The following is a 15,445-nucleotide window of genomic DNA, read 5'->3' as shown; positions in this document are numbered from 1 at the left end:
TCCCATAGAAACGACATTGAACATCTCTGGAATTTTACAGCCGTATTAGTGACAACACCTATTCATTCTTTTTTTTGTTCCCCAACAATAGAAATGCACATATTTTATGCAAAGGTTTTCTCCTCTGATGTGTTAAAGCTTTGATTTAATGTCTTATTGTATTTGCAATGCAAAATCCATTTAACATATCAAAGTGACAGCACAAATCATTGGGGTTGACTTTGTGTGTACACTTGTTATACCCTTGCATACTGTGGGAATGGATACAGACTGGTAATGGAAGTAAGACCCCTGAAATAGGCATGTAATGACATTATGATGATAATGATACCCCGATAATCAAAAGAAGCAATGTAAACACAGCCAGATGAATCCAGAGCAGCTTCCAGTGCTTGCTACCCGCTGCTCTACTTTCCCAGCACACGTAACCAGATCAAATCTGACCTTGTTGTACATAATGCAGACAGCAGTAGCAGGTAGAGGCTGCTGATCCTTGCCGCAGCTGTCTTGCTTGCTTTTGTCAATATATTAGTGTCTGGAAATTATTAGTGTAAAGATTTTTTTTCTGCAGAACAGACCCAGAGAGAGTACAAGCACACAGCTTTCATCAAACTGCTGTTTTCTCTCATGCATGAATGCCCGAGTGGCTTGTTCAATGAGAGCATCGTGGCGAAGACAAGACTATCGTCCTCCAGTCAGAGGGTGAATGTGTCCCCGGGACTGAAGCAGAGCGGCCTCTTCGTCTTGCTCACCAGCAGCAATGGCAGTGACGAGGACTTCATCCAGCGCCGAGCTTATGCTTTCTGACAACTGTGTGATGGGGGAGTTATCAGGGCCAGAGGTCCATGGAGGCAGCTTTTCTGAAAGAGAAACTCTGCGTGAGTGTTTGAATGCATTTTGTACGGATGGTCTGAGCCATGAGTGCTGGGGAATTTCATACCAGGGATGTAGGTTTTTGTTTTGTCCTTTAAGAATAAACCTTTAGACAGGGGCACGATTTTTCATCATAAAGCAGCATCACATGATGTAGATGGAACTGAAAAAAAAAGACAGCGATCCCTGTTTTTAACTTTGGGAGCTCTCTCTGTTTATCCCTGTTTAAAGCTGCTGTCATGAGCGATTAATGTCTTCACAGTTCACAGGAAGTAACAAATCAAAAATGTAAAAGTGAAGTTAAGGTCTGTCAAAACTAAAAGCTAACGTCAAGCATGATTTCAGTCAATGTTTGACAACTTCACAAATTCACAGAATGAAAACCAAGTCCTTAGGCAGCAGAGTCTTATAAACGCAAACACAAACTGATCGTTATCACCCCTGCATTATATACCCAGTGAGAATAAAGTAATCTCTCAGAGCTTTGGAGGATATCATCACATCACAGAGGTCATTGGTAGATAAATTGCACTTTTAGAAAAAAGAAAACTCAAAATCCAAGCTGTCCTTAAAAAATGTCAATAAATTGCTTTCTGAGTTTTGTGATTTCCATTTTTTTTTTTTAGACTTGACTTAACTCAGTCTATGAGCACATTTCTTATTGTTCAAACATAGCTTTTACAAGGTACAGCCAGTTTATTTCAACATGGCCTATGGGTAAGTGGACAACCAAGAGGGTCACAAATTTATTTTAGATTGTAGAGCTCTTCATTATGCAGCTTGAGGTTTAAGAATATAGTTGAGACAACAAATGAAAAAACAAACAAAAAAAAAATGTTGGTTTTCCCTGTAGCCTTGCATTAAAACAAAGCTGATGCATGGGATCAGTATAAACAACAAATACCATTGTGCAAGTTGAAGTACTGCTATCAGCGTCTGCCAAAACTTCTGTTTTTGCTGTTTACACACACAAGGTATGCTTTGAAGGTGTTGTTGAAAAGCTCATTTGCCATTAACCTTAGGGACTGTTTGCACAACAACAATGGTTTTAGGATAAAACACAAAGGCATTGTTGGGGTTTAGGCTCTCATTTACACAAAAATAACATTTTTGCCGACCCTTTCAAAATAGCGTTCAGAGTGGAATTTTTCTGAACCACTGCGGCCATCGTTGCCGTGTAAAAAGCAAGTGGAAGTTTTCAGTGGAAATGCTGGTGTCATGCTCTGCTTTGCACATTACACTTTCAAAATGGCAAACTACCTTGTTGTGTTGTGCTTGTGCCACTGAATCTGCCAATCCTGCTGACTGCATTTTGACAAATGTGCATCTGTTGCACTACTTCTGCAATCACCCTCTATTTAGTTTATTAGCAACCTTTAGCAAGACTTATTCTGGTCTGTGGAGGAAGTGGTGGTGGGGTGTGTCTCTAGAGTTATATTGCTAACTACAGGCCTGGCATGTGAAGGAATTTTGAAAAGAGCACAAAGGGGGATATTTTTTTAATGAATGGAGGCGGAGCGGGCGCTGTCCTGCTCAATCTTTTCGCTCATTTTTGCTCACAACAAGAGTCTGATGCATGCCCAAAACCTGGGCCAAAATTTAAGAACAGTATCCAAGTATAAGAATGTCATCACCTCCCAACTATTTGGGGTATGAGACTTCAATCAAAGATGTGTAAAATATGCATGCACATATTTTTGGAGCAAGCGCAGTGCAAGTGTGGAGCGGAGACACAATCTCAGTTGAGTGCTGAGCAGCAATGTGTTTATTTCTGCAGATTAAGCTCTTTGCATGTGCACAAAAGGCCAAAATGCGACTGAAGTTCCATGATAGTTGATTATCTCTCAATTGTAAGGTTGGTTGTATAATCGCAGCTCCTGAAGCCCCATGGGAAAGTATTCTCGAGCAAGACATTGAACCCCAAATTACTCCAGCTGTTCAACATAGCATGAAAAAGACTGCTTATACTGATTGTCAGTGAATTAATGGGTGAATGTGACAAGTTCCGTAAAAGGTTTTAAAGGTCAGCAAGGCTAGAAAAGAGTGTGAGTACAAGTCAGTTTACCAAAGTACATCCTCCCCTACATGTGGACTATGTATGAGCATTAATATGCCAAAATGCTTTGTAGCTACAACCCTTCCTCCTTTTTTTTCCTACACAAACTCTTATTTCTAAGTATGATCGATTAACACTGCAAGGACAGCTGGTGGCGTAATCCTTGTTCTCAAAACAGATCCTGCTCTTGAATGTAATAAATGAATTCTTTACATTAATAGTTTCCTTCTGAAGTTTTACTCTCTCTTGTGTTAGATGGCCTGTCCACTGCTCTTAAGGAACAGATTTCTAAGTTATTGATTTTGCCAAATAAAAGAAGAGAGGAGGGGAATCATTCTGAGGTTGGGAGCCAAACATGGTGGTTGTATAAGCAGTCGAAAACCAACAGTGTCATAAAAAATGAAGGAAGAACTCTTAAATAATTGAGTAAACATGCATGTGCTGTGTGATTTTGCACGTATGTGATGACACATTGTGTGCAGTTACCCGTGCATGCATCTACAGAAATCAACTGTGTGACAGGGTGCAGGATTACAGTAGCTACTGCCTTCCCTGTCTCCTGTTCTGTTTGTGTGTGTGTGTTTGGGTTGTTAGGCATAGAGTGAATGCACAGCGTGAATTAACGGTATGCGCATGCCTCATTATGTCCACAATGTGATTCAAGGCGTTTCTTGTTTTATGTGCGCAGTGAAGTCTCTTGTCAACAGTGCTATGACAAATTGCTGTACAAAAGAGATCAGCAGTCTTCATGTCAGCAAATCATGCTCTGACTTGGCCTTGCTGTCTGTTATCAGGGGTGTAGTGTTATTCATGGGAGCCACAAATCAATAACGCAATTGCTTTTTTTTTTTAACAAAACACACCCTCGAACAACAGCTCGCCTGTTTTCTTTGAGGCCCTGCGATATTGTGCAGTTTCACAAAACTGGCACAACTTGGAATGCCTCACAAGACTAAAATTAGGTAAATTACAAAATTGCATGGTTTAATTTTCCTTCCAGCAGAAATGATAATGTAAATGTTGCTCAAAGGCAAAATGAGGAAGGAAATAACCACCTGCTTTTAAGGCTCTGTTCAAAATGGTGCTAAGCAGTGGTTATGGTTTTGTTTAGAAGTGAAAGCAAGCAATCAGTTCAACAAGGGGCATTTACATACAGAAAGTGAGCGTTTACAGCAAATAGCTATCAAGTGTAACAATTTGATGTGATGCACTCCACCTTTTTGAGGATGTACTCAAGGACTTTCAATGCACACTCTCAAGCGCCAACATATTTTTATTTACAACCATACCTAAAGCACAATGCATTTGTGAGGGTTGGTGGTGAATGGGGGAGCAGCAAACAGTGTTGGCATGAGTGAGAAGAGTAATTAGAGGGGAGCAAAGGTGAAAGTATGAACCCAAAGCCTGCTGGAAGAAGAGCATGATGAATGACTTGGCATGAAAAATGCTGACTGGAAACAAAAGTTTGTTTTCTGTCATCTATAATCTACAATTTACTGTTATAAAAGGAACATCTTCCATATGTACTTGACCCTTAATCGATTGCTACATCTAAAGACAATTAACTTCACCGAGGCCAATTGTGCTTTCTAAATTTCTTTGAATTTGTTGAAACGTGCACTCAAAAGTCTCAGAGGTTCAAAGTGACTATTTATTGGCTTGCAGCAAGGATTTTTATGTCTTATCCTCATTATTAGCATCTTGCTAAGAGAACAATTTCATTAGCAAGACAATCCTTGAAATACAGTTGTGAAGTCTTCATGAAGACAAACTGTTGATTTGATTTCCGGTGATTATGACTACCACTTTCTCTCAGAGACCAGTAGTGTTGCATCTTTAGTCAGCCCTTTGCATCATCCGGTTATGTTGAGCCCCAGAGACACTATGTTTGAGTGTTTAAATTACTTATTTGACATCTTTAAAGAATCAATATACTTTAGGGTTTCCTTCAGGACTCCAAGAAGTATGAAGATCATTTGCTTGATCCTTAATTCAATCTGTAACGCTATTTATACTCAAGCAAGTGTTTGTGTTTTTGATCTCTTATTTCATTTAGATTCATTACTGCTTTATGTTTATCCTCAGTTTCCCTGAGTGCGCCTGGTATTGTAGGAAGCTATATGACAAAGAGCAAGAAAATGAGCTTTACTTCAACTTCTGAGTCTCTAATCAGCCTTTCGTAACCAGTTCATTTGCTCATCTCTCTGTCTCTTCCTCAAAGTCAGGTTGTTTGGGGAAAGAGTAACAACTTTACTTTCGGTGTAAAGCTGACTTGTAGTTGCTTTCACGTGCCATGATGAATAACAAAACAATATCACAGCAAAGCTGGAGAAAACTAGGCTATTGAAGTAGCCTCTAACAAACAAACACAGAACAAAAGGAGAGAGACTATACATATGTAAGGGGCACAGTCAGAGATGGGGACTTGAGTTTGTGACTAACTTGAGTCACACTTAAGTCGCCCACACAGAGACTTTAGACTTGACTTGGACTAATGCTCAAAAGACTTAAGACTTGACTCTGACCCATGCTTTGGGACTTATGACCAATCATTATTTTTTCTCTCTTTTTTTTGGTGTGTTGAGATAGGGGAAACTCTGTTGAGCTTGATGTGATCCATTCTTTTTTTTCATGGTAGCCATATTACGCATTGGGGCATCACGCGGTATCACTTGTACATCTGATTATGATAATGGGAAGTGGTGGCAAACCTGCTGCTGGTGCTGTACCATTTGTCATTACATTTGGTTATAAAACTTCAAACGACACCAAGAAAGGAGTGCGGACTGCAAAGTCTGCAGTATGCCAGTCTGAATCAAAGATGCTGGATCCACCACATTTAACCACTGAGCCTGCACAACAGGGGGCAAGATGTACTTGAACTATGTTCATGATGGAAGAATACAGTTTCCTTTAAAGGAAAGCATTCATTGTGGGTTTTCTTCATATTGCATTGCAATGGCCTGTTTAAAGTGATCAGTTAACAAACAACTAATCAGTATTGACACTGAATGCTAATAGATAGAGATAATTATACATTAAATGCTTTGAATGCTTTTTGGAGATATAGCTGTGCAGTATTCTTAGTAGACTGGATAGCAGCGGATGACAAAACCTCATAAGACATTTTTTTTTTACAAGACTTGAGACTTGACCAAGTTTCAACCCACAAAGACTTGAGACTTGACCAAGTTTCAACCCACAAAGACTTGAGACTTGACCAAGTTTCAACCCACAAAGACTTGAGACTTGACTTGGACTTGTGACCAAAGACTTGTGACTTGACTTGGACTTGCAAAAAAGACTTGTGAACATCTCTGGGCACAGGGTGTGGATAACAACCACAGAGTTGAGGATCACATCACAGTCAGAAGTATTGTTTTCTGAAACGAGAGGAGAGAAAATAAAACAGGGTGAGAAGAAAAACCCAAAACTAAAATCTGTGAACTTAGTTTTCTTGATAAGACAAGACAGGATCAAAGAATTTCATCATGCTAGACCCACGATAATGAGTCACATGTTCCCTGTTCCCCATAATAAACAATGGTTTATCTCAACAGCTGTTCAAAGTCAAGACATGCCAAAACCTTCGTTTTCCCTGTACTGCTCTTAAATTTACCAAAGTCATGGTTCTTTTTACTGAATCCCATCAACACCTATGTGATATGTGTATCAGTAGGTTTTTCTGGCATACCTGTCATTAATTCAGTCATTCATTCCTTCCCCATGTTGTCCTGGAGAGGGGTCATACACGCTGAAATTCCTATAAAAAAACAACTTTCCTGTAATTTTTATGCACATATTTGTTTATTCCTCAATAATTACACCTGTTTCAAGTTTAATTGAAAGACATTCACTGTCTGAATGAGATGTCCAGTGAGAAGGAATCATCTCCATCGCCTCAGGGAAAGCTTATGTTGCCTGCTTTTTCACCATTCGGGATCCCCAAAGAAATTTGTTTGACTTCTCATCCAGACTCCAACGTCCACTGCAGTGGTCACGGTTCCAGCTGGTAATCGAGTGTTTGAAGTGAACACTGGAGTAACGCTCTGAAACATGAAAGGCCTGAAGAAGAAAAGAAAGCAGAGAGCAGTATGTTGTCTTGTTTATAGCACCTCTCAGCAGGTTTAATAGGATTTTCACAAATTAATGGTCTGATGTTTGTTTGATGTTGCTAGAAAAACTGTTGGTGGCAATTTCATGAAGCGTTCACAACCAGTAGCTATTAAGCACATCATTACACTCTCTTCCTGCATTCCGATCGTGCTTTTGTTCAGCTGGTCTCGCCCTGGGTGGAAAAACCAAAGGATGCAAGCCTCTCCTTTTTTTTCTTCTCCTTCCAGCTTAACTTCCCCTCTCATTGGAGTCTTCAGCGCTTCTCATGCTAAGTCTGGATCATCAGAAGCTCAATTAACAAAGTTGATGTGAGCCTCTATGAAGGTGCCTTTCAGAAAGACACTCACTATGCAGACGGCCTATGCAGGATTTCTTTTGATGTCACTCAAATAAAAAGCCTCTTTGTTTGCAATTCTTAATTTTCTGAAATCATTTTTGCATATAGAGTAGGATCAATGTCACATCAGATTAAAGGAATCAGCAGCGATGGATAAAAGAAAAAAAAAAACCTACATCACTGAAAACAGCAGAGCAGCTGCAGTTTGCTTACAAGGTCTTCCAAATAAATGTAATTTGGTTTATCTTATTAAATGAAGCATGAAGGACTTTTCTCCCATTTTACAGAAGTCTCTTTGGGGAGGTCCTTGAAATAACTTTGAGCCTACATCAAGCAACTGTTTTGCACAGCAGGTTATTTCGGTAACTGGGGTAACCCAGCTACAAAATACAACATTATGTTCTTTTTCAGGCTTGATAAACAAATGATCATCTAAAAGTATCATGGTAAAGCCGAGTACTTTTGTATTACCTTTAATGTTTCTCTTTGAACTTTCATTTCATTAACAGTCTACAGTTATATTTTGTGCATAAATATTTAGTTAAACACAGGTAGAAAAAAAGCTGTGGCCATGTAGGGAATTGATGTGGATCAAACTGCTGTGGACTCATTATACAGCACCGAGTATAACAGGAAGAAAATAAGAGACTGAAGGATAAAGTCTTAAACAGGCAATCAGCTCCCTGTTGGAAAAAAAAAAGTGTTTAATGCAAATATCAAGAACACCTGCAAAGACAAATCAAAATGTTTCCACTTTTCTTTTGTCCTTCCTTTTTTTGGCGTGACTTTTAAACAGTCTCATGATGAGTTGGAATGAAATGCGTTGTATCCTGCCACATTAGCATTTGCTCGATTGAGACACCTGCAGCACAGGAAATCTTGGAGGAAATGACTAACAAAGAAATATCTAAAGTTGAATTTGTTTTCTTCCCAAATAATGAACTGGCTTTCCGACAAAATTACATCCTGTTTTCTGTGGGATTCTTCTGCTTTTTGATCATTTTTCCAGCTGAGCTCCCGATTGGGAATTTGCAGATCTTTTCTCGAATTTTCGCATTCATACAGTAACAGACTGAATAGTGGGAATGAGAATTACAAGGCTCAGTGAATGGATTCTACAATACTACAAAGTCTAATGTTGGCAAGGTATGCTCCCTCCTCGATCTTATCTAAAATGAAATTGCTGTCATTACATGTATAAGTCTGCTTGTCAAAAGCCTTTTTGTGTATGTTTTCCTCCTGAACTCAGAAACCCTGCATGCAAAGAAAAAAAAAAGTTTGACCACTGATAGTTAATTCCCTCACAACCTAATACCACTGAGGCTTATTATCTCGGCCAAGGAGGCTGTGTTTTTGGGAGAGTTAGTGTGTTTGTCTGTGAACAACATAACTCAAAAAGTAACAAACGGGTCTTGATGAAATTCTCAGGAAATGTTCAAAATGGGAAAAGGAAGACGTTTTTAAATTTTGCAGGTGATCTGGATCACCATCTGGATTCAGGATTTTTCTAAGGATTCTTTATCATTGGGAGATAGGACCGTTTTCACCATATGTGTATATAACTCCACAATAAATAATGTTAACTTCTAATAATAACTTTATCAATATAGCACCTTTAAAAACAACAGTTTACAAAGTGCTGTGACATTAGACAGGACACAACAAAGCACAGGGACACAAATCAAAAACAGGATACAAAAACAAGATCCTAGCAAAAAGCACAAGTCATAGGAACCCGGACAATACAAGAATAGTTAGATTGCTTTGTGAAACTATACTAGACAAGGTCACTATAATTTCTGACAGATGTAAAAGTAAGATCCATATCCTGGCAATGTAATGGATACTAAGATCCAAAATATGAAATATGTACTGGGTCATCATAATTTTTAACACTGTCAGGCAACAAATTATGGTACAAACCTGCAACTAACACCAAATTGTAGCAGACAGTCTGCTGAAAGGGAGTATAACATTAAAGTAGGACTAAAGTATTGGTGACAATCACAATATGCTTGGTGGAGGACTGTGCTCTCTGAGTGCTTTTCTAGTTTAAACCATGGTCTAAAGATATTCTATTTGGAGATACCTAGTGATAGCCTTTATCCAGTCGGCTCAGTTCCATACTGCACAGAAGGGACGCAGTCTGTATCAGTGTGCCTGGTAACCTGTTTCACATGCATCAGCAGCTTATTCGCTGGGTTGATTCCCTGATTTGTTATGGTGGGCGCCGAGCAGAGCCCTGAGGCTGCTGCGTGTACTCTGTGATGGATCTGAGACACCTGTTCTGTGATGGACAGGTAGCGGGTCTGACTGCTCTGATCGCTCCGCACCTTAACCTCCTGCGGCTCACCTCCTGGTGCACGGTGCTGCGGCTAGCTCCGAGGGAGGGCTGACAGGTAGATGTGCATCGAGCCCCCTGCTGGAAACGGCTCCGGGTGAAATAAAGCAGCCTCGTGTGTATGTGTGTAATGTGTGTGTGTGTGTGTGTGTGTGTGTGTGTGTGTGTGTGTGTGTGTGTGTGTGTGTGTGTGTGTGTGTGTGTGTGTGTGTGTGTGTGTGTGTGATAGGCTATTCCAGTCACTCAGCACCTTGCTGAGAACGGTTAAGGGTGAAATAAACCTGCAGTCTTCCATGAAAAGCTAGATCTTTTGGCGCGTGTATGTGCTTTGCATGCTAAAGGTAAAGTTAAAGTTGACGTTTGTGTGTGTGTGTGAGTGTGTGTTCTGTATTCTCCCAGCCTGGCTGTGGCACCATTCATAAATGTCCATCAGCGAGCAGCATAGCGAGACACTGTCGATCACAGCCTCACAGCCCTCCTCTGTCTCGTCCTCTCCCTTTGTGCTGCTCCTTCCTTCAGCCTGCCCCAGCGGACGGAGAGAAACACTAATGGCCGCTCGTTATAGAGGAACACTGACATGAAACAGGTCTTAATGAGCTGTTTTCTGTTTTGTATTTTTCTCTGGGGGTCATTGTTATTGGTGGGAAATTGATTGGCAGCAGGCCTCGCACCCTAGGGGGGTTTCGCAATATCCTGGGCAATAGCAAAGTCGTTGCAGCAAGGGCAGCTTTGTTTAGATGCTTGCAGCTGCGGGGTGTGCAGAAGCGTCTTTGCGTGAGGAAGCTGCTGTGTCCATACAGCACTGGAGGTTGTATTTATGTTAGAGGGAGAAAAATACATCCGTGTCCCATTTTGCAAAGACTCTCTAAGAATTTCACTTGAAATTCATCAAAACCATTCCAAACACGCAGTGGTTGTCAGCATTTTTTTTTTCTGTATGATAGTTCAGAGGCTACCAGACCTCGCTGTGCTCTCACAACAATTGTGCATTCACATCAGATTGTGTCTGTCTGCCTGCTGTTATAAGAGAACATTTTTGCAGGGGTTGCTATCAGGGCTCGGTGATAAAATGAAGTGCTAATTAGAAAAAGAGTGATTACCATTTACTTAAAATGTGCTCAGACTTCACAAAGATAAATTATTCAGATGGGTATGTCTGTTTTTGTCTCATCCATTAGATAAGAAACCTGATAAATGCAGTTACTCCACATTGAGATAAATACATGAGATAATACGAGTAGATAGTTTGTGTATCCTTCATTTATTAACCAAGAAGTTTGAGGATCACAGCTGATAAAAACTACTTTGAAGTTGTTTTGCTTTTTAATAAAAAGGAAATATTGATTCTAACATTAGTAGGACACTGTTCTCTGAGGAAAAAAAACAAAACAAAACATTTAACCGATTTTACACTAGCTACCAGCACACAATGAAACACAGATAATGACCTAATAGCTTGGTGGCAAAACATCTGTCAGCTAAAGACTATTTTGGTGGTGGAGACCAAAATAGAGAAAAAACAGAAATGAAAAGAACATTTTTTCTTTTTTTCTTCTGGTGAATGATTTTGCTCATTGTCATGATAGGGAACATAGCTTTTGTAGAGCGTAACTTCACCTGAAAATAGGGGTGCACCAATCACAATTTTCTGGCCAATCACCGATCTTTAAAAAGCCTGACCTGCTGATACTGATTTGGGCCAATACCAATTGTTATTTTATTTATTTTCTTATAACTGACAACATAAACCTTCAATGTTTCAATCTTTTTTTCATTTACAATGATTAAACAATACCTCTGAAACAATACAATCTTTATGTTTTCAGTTAAACAACCAATAAAGTGTCCTGAGTTTTAGGTCTCAGAGCAAAAAGCAACAATGGCTGGCTGTTAGACCTTCCTGGAGTATATAAGATCAGTTTCAAATGTACGGATGGGGCGATCACCAATCTCTGATCTCTGATCACCGATCACAGACCCCCCAAAATTAAGGAAATTGGAACAGATCATTCAGTGCATGTCTACCTTAAACCAATGACTAGCTTTGAGTGGTTTTATGTTATCATTAACAACGGATTCTCATGGTTTTGTTTGAAGTACCATTGAAACAGTGAATAACAACATACAGACATTATCATTTGTGTATTTATCAAAATATTTTATATTTGGTTATCTAAGGTAAAGAAGTAGAAGATAAAAGTACACAAATAAAACATGACAGAACAAATCAGATACACTTAATGTCATAATTTACAAATAAAGAAGAAACTACACTTTAGTTATAAGCACAAGGAGATGTAAGGAATCATGCAATAGGATTTTATTTAAAGGCTTGGAAGTTGAATTTTCCCCCTTTCAGTTTAACCATAGTTAAGTTCATTCCCATCTTTTTTTTCTGGTTCCACATTAACCATTCATGTATAGCTTCTGCTTCTGCTTTTGTGTAAATTATCTTCCATTGTGACTGAAATACATCACCTAACTTCAATCATTTATTACAAGTATGCATTAGGGCCATTTTAAAACTGGCCACCCTGTGCTGCTACTGTATTGTGTTAGTACAAAAGAGAAACAATCTTTTTCTTTTCCTTTTTCTTTTTTTAATTACCATTGCTGTTTTTTTGTCTTCAATCATGGAGCGAGATTGCTGTTTAAATGACAAACTTTTTTTCGCATCACTAAACCAACAGCAGACCCTTTGTGGAAGTTATCGAGCAGAACTGATTTGTAAATTGCAAATCATAATGACGGCAGATGCCAGTTGGTCAGCGTGGCCTTTTTAGTTTTTCCAGGCAGCATAATATAAACAAACAGCTGGAAAAAAGGGATAGAGAAAAGTGTTGATTGGTGACAGCAGTGGACTATAAAAGGGTTGAGTAAACTCTTGATTTAGCTTCTCCATGTAAGCTCAGATGTAGTTAGTGTTGATGCTTGGTTCTGACATATGCTGATGTACGATGTTGCACTCTACCGTATAGTGTCCTTAACACAGTGCAATTTGACTTATACATCTCAGCTATTAAATCTTTGCGAAGGAAATTTCAGATGTGTGTATAATTTCTGTTTTACCAAATAAAAGTGGCTGCACACCATCCAACAGGGATTGAAAGGTCTTCAATTTCTCCCCTGCTAGTTTGGGTAGAACCATGCCTATTACCAGCTCTATTTGAAAAGCACTAATCTATGCATCAAGCTGCAGCACTCAGTCTGCACTAGCAAGATAAAGGCAGCTGGCATGCTGCAAGGCCAGGCTGAATATCAAACGACTTTAGATGAAGCCCGTTCCCTCCCAAAGATGCCCTGAAAGCAGCAAGACTCCAACCATGATTACAGCCCATCCAACCACAGCGCCTCAAAAGAGACTGAAGATCAGAAAAGATTGCGCTATTATTTAAAATCGGTAGAGAAACACAATGTTTTTCACTATGGTGCAAAGCAATTCTCCGAGCCGGAGGTAGAAACAGCATGAGACCATTCATCTTTTAAGAGTGGCACACAAGATTCAGTTAGGGGTCGTGCAGGCATCATTTTACGCTTGGCAAGGAACAGATCCGAGTATGAACCACCTCTTGAGGGGCAAGCTGTGTCCTGTCCACTTTAAAATCACAACAATTGGCCCTTTATGTTGCCTCTTTACGGGAACATGAAACAAATGTTCAAACCGAGCTGATGGATTTCGTTTTTCATTGTCTTGCTAATGGGGATGCCTCAAAACAGCTCAAAATTCAGATCCCTGTCACTTTATATCAATGATGGAAAGGCTCTTCAAATGGGGACCTCATTGTGTGTCAGTTCAAACAACACAAGGCTCGTGTTCCGTCCCATGTTTTTTATCTCAGATGTGCCTGCATGCAGCATTCGTGTGATGTGTGTCCTTTGCTTCCTTTGCCAGGGAGTTTGGCCGCTGGAAGGTGAACAGCTTGGCCCTGGAGAGACAAGAGAACAATGGCTTTTCCTTGCCGCTGGACCCTGAGTTCCTCCAGACCATTAGGCAGCTGGGCAGGAGGCCCAGTCTTGGTGCAATCACTGACAACATTATCAGAAAATACGGAACCCACTTCCTGCTCTCTGCTACACTGGGAGGTAAGTGAGGCAGATGACCCAGGACGAACACTTGGCCTTTCTCCACAACAGTGGAGTCTTTCAAGAACCTCTTTATAACACAGAAACTTTACCAGAGGTGTCACATTTTTACATCTCTTTCAAAAACTCAACAGATCTGGCTTTCTACAACCAGTTTAATGAAACCCTTTCCTTTGGAAGTCCCTGTTTTGGGACTTGTGGTGTTAAAAGGTCAAAAGTTCTTGCAGTTCATCCTATTTTAATCTCTTAAACTTTTTGCTTTTGCTCTCGAACAAGTAAACACTTAAACTCAGTATTGACTCAGCTGTGGCTGTGTGTTTTCTTGCAGTTGTTTAAACCCATATTCTCTGACTCACAATGTAAAATCTGTGTTTGGAGTTGCTTGAACAAAGAAGTCGGTGGATTTTCAGGCTAACTTACACTCATTGTTATGGAAACAGAGCACTGTGATGTGCTGCAAAGCTCCCACGGCTATCTGCTGCACAATCTCCCCCAGCTCCTCTGCCGGCGCTTTTCATCTTGTGTCTCTTGTGTATCAACTCTCACGGCTATGATGATCAGTATTTAAAATAGATCTGAAAGACAATTCTGTAAAAACAGTGCCGCAAACAAAGAGAGAAAGAAAACAACAGCATGAGCAGGCTCCAGTCCAACTCTGGATATGTAATACTTTTAGTTATAGCAATCATATTTTCCAAGAACAATAAAACTCATGACATTATAACGGAGATAATAATCATATTAAGATTATGGTTTCTGTGTATCAAAAATAAATTGTGGTTGTCATGATAAACTAATCTGTATTACCATTAACATAATCATTATTGCCTTAGTTGTCATCATCTCTATCAAGTGTAATATATACACTTTTCCCCCCAACACTCAGATTTGTTTATTTCTTTGATCACCACTTTTTTCTTGTTTTTACCAAGCAGCAACCCTAAGTCTGAAAATATGAGAAAATTTAGAAGTGCTAAAAACTGCTATTTCTCCAGTGTCCACTTGAGGCTGGCTCTAAAAGTATTCTGAAAAAAAGTGTCTTGCATCATTCATTCACTCATTTGATTTCCGAACTGCTTATCCTTTAGGGTTGCAGGTGGCTGGAGCCTATCCCAGCTCTGTCTTGCATCTGAATCGCTTATTTCACCTCTGACACACACTGTATCGGGGGGATTCTAACTTGGCATTTTAGAAGATATTATATTAGCATCCCGAGTTTACCCAATCAGAAGAACAGCTCAGCTTATGTGTCAAGGAGGCGCCCTATAGCTGTTAGCCTGAATACTCTAAGCTCAAGTCACTTCTAATATGGCTGCAACAGCCGATCTGCTTCAAAAATCTGTTTTAGAAACAGACGGGTGACGCCGGGGAGACTGTATCCATTAATTTTACAGTCTATGGTTTTTAACAACATTACCTCATTTGTTACCTAGCCCATCATTCTCATCTGCAACATCAGCATCATTATCATCACTAACCTCATTAAGTATCCGCATTATCATCATCATCATTTTCATTGTTTCTAACAACCATATATGTCTGTTGTGTTAATCTTTGTCACAATTTGTATCCTCAAATTCATTTCTACATGAGAATTATCATCACTGTCATCCTCATCATAATCACCATCATCATTGCC

General features: G+C 39.7%; 1 protein-coding gene across 1 annotated transcript in view; it reads left to right on the top strand.

Moving 5' to 3' along the window:
• The window catches only part of brinp3a.1 (bone morphogenetic protein/retinoic acid inducible neural-specific 3a, tandem duplicate 1), a 79,169-nt gene that overhangs the window by 9,915 nt on the left and 53,809 nt on the right, over positions 1 to 15,445 (top strand). The window contains exon 3 of the mRNA XM_074668506.1: positions 13,616 to 13,806. Within this exon, the coding sequence (XP_074524607.1) occupies positions 13,616 to 13,806 (191 nt within the window). The remainder of the gene's footprint in view (positions 1 to 13,615; positions 13,807 to 15,445) is intronic.

The sequence above is a fragment of the Halichoeres trimaculatus genome, unplaced genomic scaffold (assembly GCF_033239565.1).
Source record: "Halichoeres trimaculatus isolate MK-OKI-2021-1 unplaced genomic scaffold, fHalTri1.1 fHalTri1_scaffold_4, whole genome shotgun sequence".
Taxonomy (NCBI): Eukaryota; Metazoa; Chordata; class Actinopteri; order Labriformes; family Labridae; genus Halichoeres; species Halichoeres trimaculatus.
This window is presented reverse-complemented; position numbering and strand designations above follow the sequence as displayed.